General features: G+C 34.8%; 1 protein-coding gene across 2 annotated transcripts; it reads left to right on the top strand.

The window, feature by feature from the left end:
- Positions 1-4,925: 4,925 nt before the first annotated feature.
- LOC147564948 (triacylglycerol lipase OBL1-like) lies at positions 4,926-8,096 on the top strand. 2 transcript variants are annotated; one of them, XM_086651341.1, is made up of 6 exons: positions 4,926-5,040; positions 5,160-5,476; positions 5,559-5,746; positions 5,863-5,896; positions 6,340-6,956; positions 7,485-8,096. In XM_086651341.1, the coding sequence occupies exons 2-6, from the start codon at positions 5,173-5,175 to the stop codon at positions 7,788-7,790; spliced, it is 1,449 nt and encodes a 482-aa protein (XP_086507467.1). In that variant the 5' UTR covers positions 4,926-5,040; positions 5,160-5,172; the 3' UTR covers positions 7,791-8,096. The 2 variants fall into 2 exon arrangements, with proteins under 2 accessions (XP_086507467.1, XP_086507466.1); XM_086651340.1 differs by lacking the exon at positions 4,926-5,040 and having other exon boundaries at positions 5,087-5,476.
- Positions 8,097-13,134: the final 5,038 nt, after the last annotated feature.

The following is a 13,134-nucleotide window of genomic DNA, read 5'->3' as shown; positions in this document are numbered from 1 at the left end:
ATAGGGAGATGAAGAATGTGTGTAGAGAAAAAACATGCAAATTTGTAAAGAGAGAAAGACATTAGTTAAGATTAGATAGAGAAAAAGTTTATGAGAGAGAAGATATTAAGAAAAAGATTAGGAGTTAAAACAGGTGAAGAGAAAGACAAATTACGTGTGGAGCGAGAAAGAAAGTACGGAGACAATAACGAACAAAGGGAAACTCGTGAATTTATTGATGGCTTTCGGGTGGAAAAATCCATAAATAAGAAGGAATAACAATTCTTATTTTTGTAATTCACCTTCTCCCCTACCCACTAAACCTTAATTCGTCTCTTTTTTCATCTGTAGGAAACCTTTTTCACATTTTCAACATTTCAATGGATGTTTCGCTCAATCCCCCTATCTTTTTTCTAGTTAAATTATTTTCAACCATTTCTTTATTAAAAATTTCTTTTAGCTCTTTTTCTTCACCGTATCATAAATGTCACTCCTTTGAAGAAACAAAAAGAATTTTTGATACAAAAATTTGGATGGAATTTTTTTTTGTTTCCTTCAAACCTCAACACTTCTTCTTCTCTTCACTCCGACAAAATCGCCGGCAAACTTCCATTGTCGGCGACCTTTTTCGTCTTCTTCTTCGTCCTTTTCTCCCACCACCATCACAGACCGAGACCACCACCACTGGCCGAAACCACCACCACCTCTGATTCTCTTTCCTTCTCTTCCTCTCTCTAGTCCCCTTTGCTGGCAGAAACACTGATGAAGGTGAACCTTTGTGAAGATGAAGGGTTTCCAGATCCGGAAACTCTTCATGAAGATGAAAGTTCCACTTTGCTAGGATTCTTGCCGACGATGGCGAGAGAGAGAGAGGTTGTAGTGGTCGATTACCACTAGTTTACTGGCGAATGGTGTGGTGGTGGTAGTGCGAGGATATGAAGAAGAAAACTAGAGGAAAAAAATGGGGGCTTCTAGATTTTTCTGTCTAAATATTCTTGTTTTCCAAAAATTATTTTTGTTTTCCCTCGCACCATCTTCGATAGTCAGCCGGAACCCTGTTGGTTACAAGTGTTAGGTTACTCTCCTTGTATTGGTAGAAGGTCCAAAATATAGACCCTAATAGCACAATAAATCCACTATTAACACAAAATAGGTCAAAAGTCCAAACAATTTACAAATTTCGAAATGTACCAATCGTGGAATTGTTGTGCTACTAGGGTCCATATTTGGACTTTTTACCTACTTTATATTAAGTTTCGAGTTTAACCCCAATTTATTCAAAAAGATTGGATTTTTTACCTGTTTTATATTAGGTTTGGACCTTAAACGCAATTTCTTTTTTACTAATTTGGACTGTTTACGGATGGACCCTATTAAACCACTTCCAATATTGTGTACACATGTGTGAGTTTTTTTTTTTTTTTTTTTGAACTAGTGTACACATTTGTGTACAAACATGAAGAAGTCCCATCTCTTTGGCCAAAATTGTTTCTGCTTTTGTCCTTTGCCAATATAGCTTTAGAACACCATATTTCTCAAGATAAACATTTTCTATCTTTTTACGAATGAGGGACTCACATAGAGGTGTTAAATGAGCCATATTGAAAGAATTTGAGGTTTAGTTCGACTTAATTCTAAATGTAGTTATCCGTGCTAGCTCCGGCCGAGTAAGGATCAAGAAAAGATCCAAAGGGGGATGCCTGTGAAACTGCCAGGAGATCAGCTAACTATTTTTGTGCTTTCAACAAAAAAAAAAACTATTTTGGTGGGATAGTTTTAAATGCACTCACCATTTTGGTTCTATACACTCAAATCTAAGGTATATTTGGTTCAACTCGAAGAAGATATGTGTGTGGCAGGTAAGAATGGTAAGTGTATATAATTTTCCATTTTTGTGGGATTTTCGTAAACAGAGAAGCGTTAAAAGTGTCCCCAGTAAATGTTAAAGGCACATCCTTAAGGCTAAGTTAAGAGAAAGAATGTGAAGAAAAGAAACGTTTTACCAACTTCTGAAGGCGCTTTTGAAATTTCTGTTCACAAAATCCCGCTCTCGAGAATGCTAATCCACCCAAAAACCCTATTTTTACAAGCTATATATAAAAGGGATATAGTTCCATAGATGCCTCCCATTTAACTATAGGCACCTTCAACCGCCTTGGGCTTCAAGTAAAAGGCACTCTTACCTTAGTCTTTTGCCAATAGGACACCCAAATGAGGTGGCTTACCAATTCATTAGACTAGATCACTAGATCCATGCTCCCCCAAATCAACAAATTACAAAATCTAGTCTTCTACAACAGAAGGCATATGAAGGTGCCTATAGAGTTTCTCATACATGATTTTCTAACTCCAACATTTGCCAAGTGAGAACAAAATTATTTGTATTGAGGACCTTTATATATCTGAAATGCTACTGAACCCACTCTCTTTCAACAAATGTGGACTTTGATCAAAACAAAGGGTTTCGATGAGACCAACTTTTTTTAAACACAAAATCAAAAGCAAATGACTGCTACCTAGTCTGGAAAAAAAGGCTGACCACAGGTCGAAACTGTCAAACTGATGTGGTAGGGCAATTAGAGAGAGAAACGGGCCGACCAATATCAATGAGCTTTGCTGTTTCGGCTTGTAGTCAATTCATTTTTTTTCGGTCATTTAACACAGTTTAAATCAGAAATGATTTCTTCTACTTTTCCTCTTGCACGTATCTTCCTCTTCCCACGAAGTTACCTTTAGTCCTAAGTGCTTCTTTTAAAGTGGAATATTCGTTGTTTGACTAAAGGTACGTTTATAAACTTGCGGTTAGTAAGGTCTAAAATATCGTTTTAGAGGATGACTTACCCGTGTTGGGGCAGACCACAGACGTATACTTAGTGATATGCTGATACATAAAACTAGTACTTTAACCTAGTCGTTCTAAGTCAATCCACCTCGTTCCAAATAAGCTTACTAGCCCAACAAAAATTCTGAAATAATATTGCCCACCTTTCACGCTTTTATTTTAATTTACCTTTTGTGTAGATTCCAGGTTACTTCTTTTGTCCTGCATAATAATGGGCTTGTTTTTTATTCTTTATTACCTCGTGTTTATCGTTAATAAATACATACAATATACCCAATAAAAAAGTATATTAAGTCTATCAAACTTTGTTTTTGTTGACCTTGATTTAGTTGACCTTGTTTGTGTTCGTTTCATTATTTTTGTTAAGAAGAAACCCACGTGGAATTGATTAACTAGTTATAATCATTTTTAGACAAACTCCCTTTAATTAAATATGTGTTTAGAAATATTACATGTGCAACTTGACCAGGTAGGTCTGCAAGAGCAAGAGGCAAGGTTTGAAAATTATTTTTTTTTTTTGTTGGGAGCTTGAAAAATTATTAGATTGCAAGACTTTATACAGGTAATCAAATTTTTTTTTTTTTTTTGGAAATGGAATACAATGAACAATAGTCATTACAATGTCGTTGATATAATAATTTCAAATTCAATTGCCCAAGAATTCCACCTCCTCTAGGGATCGAATTCGGGACCTCCAGAATTTTTTTGGAGTTTATGTTTTAAGCCATTTCGCCAATCAAGTGTTAAAGGTAAACGAATTTTAAAAAGGGTCCATGGGTAAAAAGTTCAAAATAAAAAATAAATTGGATTTAGGATCCAAACTTAATATAAAATAAGTAAAAAGTCTATCTTTTTTTAATATTTATTTTTGTCTCGTATAAATACACAAATGTATCAGTAATGTGTTGATTGTTTAGTGAATGTATAAATATGTGTAGGAATAGGTTTGTTTTGTACACAACAATTTGGTTTTTGTTTAATGCAACAAGGTAACGATGTCATGCAAAAAATAATTCTTTTGATGAATCCCAAAAAATGGCATAAGCAAAATGATTTGTTTGGTACATTTCAAAATTTATAATTTTTGGATTTTAACATATTTCGTATTAATAGTGGACTTATTGTGCTATTAGGGTTCATATTTTGGACCTTCTACCAGTACTTCCTTTAAAAAAAACCCCAACTTATATAATAATTCATGAGACACTAATTATAAGTATGTCATTGCTTTTTTTTTTTGTTGAAATATAAGTATGTCATTGCTAGGTCATGGTTGGAGAAATTGGGAGGTTCTCTATGCTTTTCTAATTCAAGTCCTTTTTTGATTCAAGTATTGGTGGAGAGTAAGGAAAGTGTCAAGTGCCAACAACCCTTGATTGGAGTGGTAAGAGGTATAATCTTCCACCTTAGAAGTCAGGGTTCTAGGCACACGCTGAACAATTCAAAAAAATAAATTAAGGGAAGTAATTGATGTTGCCAAAAATAAAAGGAAGTGGGTAAAAGTGTTGAAACTAAAGTTATCGATGTGGAAACTACGCCAAACTCTGAAGTCTGACTGTTAATGTAAAACCGCGTCCATATCAAAATCCATGAATTTGTAATGGCTTTTTCAGTTTTAAGGCCAATTCCATCGTTCAGACCTTCAAAACAAAAAAAATTGTAATTATTTCTATTTTTATAGTTTGTTGTTTTCCGAGAATGTGTAATTTTACTTCTTTAGAAGTTTTTTCAATTAGAAGCGGTTTAAGATTAGGACACTTTAGAACTAAATAAAAGGGTTCCTCTACGATTTATAGTCATTCAGTTCTATTGATAAAATTTGACAATTTCTTTCTTTGAAAGTTTATTAGGTTTTCGAACATAACCAACGTTCTATAACCTTTCTTGAGTTTTTCGTTGCGTCATGTTTGCAGAATCTTAACAACAATCTTGCATTCCACGTTCTAAACATTATATTTTTTGCAATTTTGATTGGAAAGATATAGATAAATTTGATAATTGATTTAGGGACAAAAGTCTTAATAAATTATAATGAAGGTATATAAAATTGCATTATTAGGAGTTTGGATAGTGAAAAGCAACCAACCCACCCACTTGGTATCATGGACTTTTTTTCTTCACTTGGTATCATATGACTTATTCTTGATTAGAGTTGAAAGGTAAAGCCATCAACAACTATACTAAAATAGTAAAAGACCACATGAATGAATCTTAATTGGGTAGGTGCTTCATCTATATAAACCAAATTCATTCTCTTCATATGTTATGTGAAGAAAAACCTGTCTCTCTCTATCTCTCTATCTATCAAGAATTAGCTTTCCTTTCTTTGTCTCTTTAGGGAAACTAAGGCCATGGCTCATGAAGACTTTTGTGAAGATTATGTACTTTTAAAACCAGATGAAGGTGGTTTGAAAGATCTTTTTAAGTTCTTGGTTTCAAATGACATATCAGAAAGCAAATTTATTGATTGTCCAGAAGGAAAACAAGAAACTGAATTTAAGCGTCGAAGAATTATCTTTGCATCTATTGTTGTTCAAAAACTTCTTACTTCTATAAAAACACCTTTGGCTTGGTATGGCTCAACCCAAGAAATGTGTTTAAACTTTTTGTCTCAAAATCAGGGTTTATCTGGAATTCTTATCAATGTCCTCAAAGGTTTGTATTAATCCAGCTAAACTAACTAGTTCACAATTAACAACTATGGATTAACTAATGTTTATTTAATTTTTTTGTATAGGCAAATTAATGATTCCGGATAAAACATCAGCAAAATTTGCATCAACACTTGGATATTTGGACAGACGAATCGAATTAGACCATACCATAAGTGATAGCAAATATAATGCGCAACTTTCAATCATGGCTGCTAAAATATCTTATGAAAATGAAGCATTTGTAAAATCAGTAATTACAGATAATTGGAAGGTAATTAATAACTTAATAGTATATTAATCAGATTATATTGGATATTAATTAATTAACGATTTACTCGATTTATAACATATTATATACTTAAGATGTTTATTTTATGATTTTTGCAGATGGAATTCTTGGGGTTCTACAATTTTTGGAATGGTAAGCACCAACTTAGATTAAATCAATGCAAACAAAACTAATTTGAATATTTTTCAGACGGCAAAATTATATTTATGAGATAATAGAGACAAGGATATCTTTTTCTTCTATACATCATAATGCGAAGTTGGTCAATTTAATTACTTTATAATAAGATAGGTTTTGACGTTCTTATCTCAATAATACACATTTATATTGAATAACATTACGTACCATTACCATAACAACATGTTTTGTAGGGCCAGTCGTAGTTGTCAATCAAATATTTTAATTTTAATGACAACTATGAGTGATCCATGAAAATTTATTCATTTTTCCAAAGATTTGAATCCCGAACATGTGATTAGTAATTAAATTCTAACAAAAATTAAATTAGGGAGTAGACTCTACCACTAAACGGGCTAAAAATTTGTTTATTAATTTATTCTACGTCATGTTTACAGAGTATCAAGAAATGGCATCAACACAAGCCATCATGTTCACTGACAAAACGTCTGACTCAGATCTAATTGTAGTAGCATTCAGAGGTACAGAAACATATGATTCAGATGCATGGAACACCGATTTTGATTTATCTTGGTATGAAATTCCGGATATAGGAAAAGTACATGGTGGGTTTATGAAAGCATTAGGGTTACAAAAGGTTATAGGATGGCCTAAAGAGGTTGAACAACAAAAGACCTCTCCTCAAGGAGTTGCTTACTATAGTATTAGAGAAAGATTAAGAGAAATTTTTAAAGAAAATAGTAAAGCAAGATTCATAGTGACCGGACACAGTTTGGGGGCGGCGTTAGCGGCATTATTTCCGGTGGTACTTGCGTACCACGAAGAGGGGGAGATGTTGGATAGGTTAGAAGGAGTGTATACATTTGGGCAGCCTAGGGTTGGAGATGAGAAGCTTGGAGAGTTCATAACAGAGAAGTTGAGAGTTCACAATGTGAAGTTCTTGAGATTTGTTTATGGCAATGACATTGTGCCAAGGTTGCCTTATGATGATACAACTCTTATGTTTAAGCACTTTGGAACCTGCATTTACTATGACAGATTCTACCAAGCAAAGGTACATATATTCATAACTCAATTTCTAGGGCACTTGTTAATAATGTTAATGAATTTTTCAATTTACAGTTACTTAAGGAAACAAAAGAACTACTATTTTTTTACTTTTATTTTTATTTTTGTATGAACATAGTCTAATTGATGAAAATATATTTTTTTTTTTAAAACAAAAAAAAAATCAATTTGCGAACGTGGTAGAAAATTGATAATATGGGCTGAGCCTAGGGTTTGTCTGAAGAAATAGGAAGTACCCCATCCAACCGCACATCCGTAGTGTTTGATTATGCATGGCTTGCCACACATAGGACGGAGTGTGGCCTAGGCATAGTGTAACAAACAGTATCATAAACGGACCGAGCATGGAGTATTTCGGCCCTTACGTCAACCCTACCCTAAGCTAGGTTTAGTCCACGAACCCAAATTTGTAAAATGTATGTCTTTCCACTAGAGAGACAACTCAGACAAGAGCTCAAATCTTACCGTTTCTAAATAAATATGTTTAAAAAACAATTTGGTTAATGTGAAACAGATTATGAAAGAGGAACCAAACAAGAATTACTTCTCTATACAGTGGTGGCTACCAAAGATTGGAAATGCAATGATGGAGTTGGGTCGGAGCTTCACCATAGAGAGAAAACATGGGCATAATTATAGAGAAGGTTGGTTCTTGAGAAATTGTAGAGTTATTGGGCTTTTCATACCTGGGATACCAGCACATACTCCTCAAGATTATGTTAATTCTATTCGATTAGGACCTTCGTTAATGGAACTATCTCGTCAAGACTCGTCAACTTCTCATGATCAAGGTCAAAGTAGTCTCCTCAAGTTTGATTAAATCAAGTAGCCTTTTACCATCGACTTCGAATGTTCATGATTGCTTATATATTATGTATTGTGGGTGTTATATTATTTCGTAACGCTTTCATATAGTGGTGGAAGTGATTGGAACATTATCTCCTAATCTCGCTTGCATCAATTTATGCTGAAAACTTTTTGGAGGTGTTCTCTTGTTTTTCTGCATTTTCTTTGTTCGTTTCACTATATTCTTTACATTGTTATGGAAAAATTGTTTCCATAGAAAACGGAACTTGATGTATAATTGTTGTAATATTGGGTGTGAATAGTATTTTGTTTAGATCAACTCTCCTTTCTTACCATCATATCTAGATTCACTTAGATGTGAATGTCCCAGTGTCAACATGGTGAGTTAAATGACTAACCACGATTACTTTCGTGAATCAATAAAATGTCTTTAATACCCATTTGTTTTCCCAGATCTCCAAAGGTCTGGGTTTTTCCAGATCTCGTCAGTCTGGGAAAACCAAACCTTCGTCGGTCTGGTTTCCCAGACCGACGGCCGGCGAAGGGCTCCCCCCTTCGCCAGCCAGAATATAGAGAGGGAGTGATAAGAGGAGAGGAGTAGAGAGAGGAAGAAGAAGAGAGAGAAGGAAAAAAAATTTAAGTATGAAGGTCGCCAGAAATTTTAGTCGCTCGGCGACCTTATCGGAGAAGATTGAGGTGGCGAGAGGGATGACGTGGCTGGGAGAGGTGATGAAATGGAAGAGTAACGGAAAAAAGGGGTCATCTGGATATTTTCGATAAAGTAGGGGGCTACGCGGGAAGTGGGCCATAAAGTAAGGCCATTTGAGAAATAACCCAAAGAAAAATAAAGTAGTCCCAAAAAGAGGTCGACCTCAAGTCAAAACTGACGTGGCCGCCTGCATTGGCCGACACATTTAGAGAAAGAGAAATGGGCCAACTAATGAGGTCCAACAATCTGTTTCCGACTAAAGTCAATTCACTTTTTTCGGGCCATTTAACACAAGTTGAATAAAAAGTGATTTCTTCGACTTTTTCCTCGCCTATCTTCTGTCGAAATCAGAGTCGATCTTGGCTCGACCCGAATCGTCAAACTCAGAAACGGAATGTGCCATTGCGTTTGTCTCGTCGAGCTCTTCAAGTTAGAGCCAAGAATCACTCAAATTTGATTCCGGATAAATGAGAAATACAAGTTAAAGTTTGGACGAAGATCGGTTGCAATAGGGACTAAAGCGTCAAGTTGGACAAGTCAGTTTGGAGGCCGTGTGAGAGAAGCGAGCACGTCAAGATCTGGACGACTCGCGTTCACTCTGTGGGATTTCGCGAGATCTGACGGTTGCGCTTTGAAATCCTCGGGACAGTGTTGGGACGAAGCCAGACTCGTTGGATCAGCGAGATCCAACGGTGCGCGTCTTCTCCGTGTCGGGCCATCTTTGGGATTTCAACAGATCTTCATCTAACGGTCACTTTCTTGATCTGTTGGGACGAATTCGGGTTGCATCTTGCTCCATCCAACCGTGGGTGTTCCACCCGAGTAATTGAGCCTAATCTAACGTCCCAGATTTCAACCGACTCTAAACTTGATCCAGACTTCAAGTTTAGTCCCTACTTCTGAACAGTTGTGTCCCTTAACCCCAAAAGACACATGAACCTATTCGAGGCCTAGCTATATAAACAACCCATCATTCCATTCTTGATCCAATTCATTCTCTTCTCTCTTCCCTTCTAAAATCAGTATTCTGGTGTGTCTGGAACTGATTTTAGAAATATTCTAATATATCTAAAATTCTGAAGAAAGAAGCCTCCGAGTGAATTCCGTCTATTTTCTTCTTCTCTTCTCTCCTGAAATCAATGTTCTGGTGTGTCTGGAATATATTTCTGATTTTAGAAATATTCTAGTGTGTCTGGAATTCCGAAGAGAGAAGTATTCGGCTGTCTAGAAAATTTGTTCGCTTCAGTCTAAGAGCTCATATTATTTACGAAGGTTCGCCCGCTTTCAGAATATAGAAGTACCATCTTAAATTCTGAAAGGATAGTTGTTGTATCCCGAAGACATACACCCTAACGATTGGTATTGTTATGGAGGTGTAAAATGTCTTAAGGAAAGAGAATTTATTCTTGCTTCGACTCTATTATCTTTTGTCTATCTCGGTTAATCCGAAAGAAAAGATTACTGACAAAGTCGGCATTCGCTTATCGTTTCTCTCTCTATAACTTAGAGAAAGAAAATTCATTACTTCAACCCAGACTCTGTCTTAATCAAGACAAGACAGAGATAAAGTGAACTCAAATCATAACCGGAAGAACAACATCTTCCTCCTCCCATGAAGTGAATTTTGGTCCGGAGCACTTGTTTTTATGTTGGAACATGTTTACCGTGCATTCTTAACAATATGTTTAGAAATATTCTTGTACAACTAGACGAGGAAGGTCTGCAAGAGCAATTGGTAAGGCGCCAAAATTAACTAATTTGTGAGAGTTTATACGGCGAGGAGTTTTTTATAATGACTAGGTTTCCGCCGCGTACTACGGATGCGACAGATCCCTCTTGGCTAAGATCGTAACATTCTAAAATTCTTCATACAAATTAAAACTTCAACGATTTCAGAGAAGAGAAAATTCTTCCTACTAAAAGTATTTAGTGGAAAGATTTCAACAACAGACTAATTTGGTGGGAAGATTTGTTGGAGGAATCGTAAGAGAAAAGTATAAAGAGAAGAAAGTGGGGCAGTAGTTATTTTAGGGATATCCTAACCGTATTTAAAAAATAATAATTAATGACACATTACCCTTCCCTTTTGAGTTTATTTACATAAAGAGTGATTTGTACTAGTCGTCGGATTCGATCTCTATCAAACTCTCAATAAAAATGGACGGTCAGACTTATCCAAAATAACCGACTGACTTGTTTTTGTATATTAGATAATTAATGACACATTACCCTTCCCTTTTGAGTTTATTTAAATAAAGAGTGATTTGAACCAGTCGTCGGATTTGATCTCTATCAAACTCTCAACAAAAATGGACGGTCAGACTTATCCAAAATAACCGACTGATTTGTTTTTTAATATTCATAAAGAGTGATTTGTACCAGTCGTCGGATTTGATCTCTATCAAACTCTTAACAAAAATGGACGGTCAGACTTATCCAAAATAATCGACTGATCTGTTTTTATATATTAGATGGCAGGGACACTACATATAAGCATGTCATTACTACAAGACATTGCACGAGAAATTTGAGTATTCTTTATACTTTGCTAACTCATGTGATGATGTAGTAGTTTTAGTTGATAATTTATAGAAGTAATTGATACAACTAAAAATAGAAGAAAGAAGGTAAAAGACTAAAAGTGTTGAACTAAAGTTGTAAAGTTGTTGATAAGGAAGGCGCCTAAAATTCAGATCAGATTGTTAATGTAAAAAGGCTTTCTAATCAAAACCATAAATTTGTAGTGGGATTATTCACTTTTAAGGCCAAATCCATTGTTTGAACGTTCTTACCAGAAATGTTGTTATTACTTCTACTTCTAAAGCTTTTTATTTTTCTCGAAACTCTGCAAATTCGTTACCATTCTTTTAAATAGGAGTTGTTTAGGATTAGAAAACCTTAAAATTAAATAAAAAGTTCCTCTACAGTCTATAGTCATTTAGTTCAATTAATAAAATTTAGTTGTATCTCTATTTGAGAGTTTATGGGTTTTTTTTTTACACAACCAACTTTCTATAACCTTCTTCAGTTTTTCATACGTTACTTCTTATAAGAATCGAATCTGGGACCTCTAGGTTCTGGAGTTTATGTCAACACTATCAACCACTTGGGCAACCAAGTATTGGCTGCAATCCATGTTTTAAACGTTATACTTTTTGCAATTTCAGTTGCAAAGACAGATTTTTCGCTAATTGATCGTTTAGGTACAAAAGTCTTAATAGATTTAACTAAATGTATTAATTAAAATAACTATTAGGAGTTTGGATAGTGAAAAGCAACCAACCCACCCAATGGGTATCATGGATTTTTTCTTCACATGGTATCCAGGGGCGGCCCGGGCCCAAAGTAGCTACTTTGGGCTCCGAGCTAGAGAAGGGCCCAAAATTTCATATAATCATATAAGCATCTCTTTTAATGGGCAATAAATGACGACAAGACCCCTAGTTGCTTGTAATTGAAACCAAAGCATGAAGTTTCCTGACCTAGTACTTCATTAGGTAATTAAAAAGCCAAACTTACCATGTTCTAAGTTATATCCTAATTAGGTTGAAATCATTCTCCAACTTATTCTCTAACTAAAATCTGAACTTTCCTTATCTTTCTCTCTCACCCGCACAGATTTCCTTTAACTATGTGTTCTCCCTAATTTTTTTTCAATAAGGTACTCTTTCTTGCTTATTATAGATTTATTTTTTTTTTGCTCTTTTATAATTTTTTATTTCAACACATTTTTAACCTTGAGACTTTAAAAATTATAATCTAATTTTTCTCACTTTTCGTAAAATATATCCGAACTCTCTAAATGTTGTTTTCTTTCATGTAACAAATAAATCAAAATTATTATTATCATTGTTACACAAAGTTCGTTAATTACATTTTTTTCTTCTATTGGTACAGTTTAAAAAACATGTTTCCTTCAAATATGTAGATTCGTTATTAGTCGAAATGTCATTTTTCTTATATGAAGTTTTCTGATAGTATTTTCATTACAAATAACTATACGACATTTGGTCAAAATCCTTATAAGTCTTTTGTTTTGTTGGAAAAATATTATTAATTTTTTTTATTATCTTCACCTCCCTATGTATTTTCCTAAAACATAAATATTTGAGTTCCAACCAAACAAAAAAAAATTGTTGGATTTTTAACCAAACACAATGTAACTTGTCTTTTTAACTTACAAAAACTTAATATTTTGGTCTTCGGCCTAATTTCCTGTAATTTTTATTTGTATAGAAATTGCCCTTTTTTCTACCTTCGCTTTAGGCCTTCCAAAAACTAGGGCCGACCCTGATGGTATCATGGACATAGGGGTGGGAATGGGTCCCGATGGACAGTCTTGCTCCCACTCTAGATGGAAGAGACGAAACTCCACTGTGACTGCTCGGACTGGTGGACTAAAAGGACGGACTATACGGAATTTTCCCCTTAAATTGTTCGTCCGTGTCCGGTTATGCTATCCGGATTTGTCGGACAACGGTCAGTCGGGCGTCGGGTAAATAATATTAACAGAACCAAACAGATGCGAAAATTTAAACTTTACTGAAATAACAAATTTAGAAAATTACAGTTAGAAGAACACAACTTAATACAAAACAAAACTTTCATCTATAATACCGAGTAAAATTGACATAAAAAATTTACAAGG

The sequence above is a fragment of the Eschscholzia californica genome, unplaced genomic scaffold (assembly GCF_041429995.1).
Source record: "Eschscholzia californica isolate CP2 unplaced genomic scaffold, dmEscCali1.0.p SCAF_1, whole genome shotgun sequence".
NCBI lineage: Eukaryota > Viridiplantae > Streptophyta > Magnoliopsida > Ranunculales > Papaveraceae > Eschscholzia > Eschscholzia californica.
Note: the sequence above shows the minus strand (reverse complement) of the source record. Positions and strands in the feature narration are given on the sequence as shown.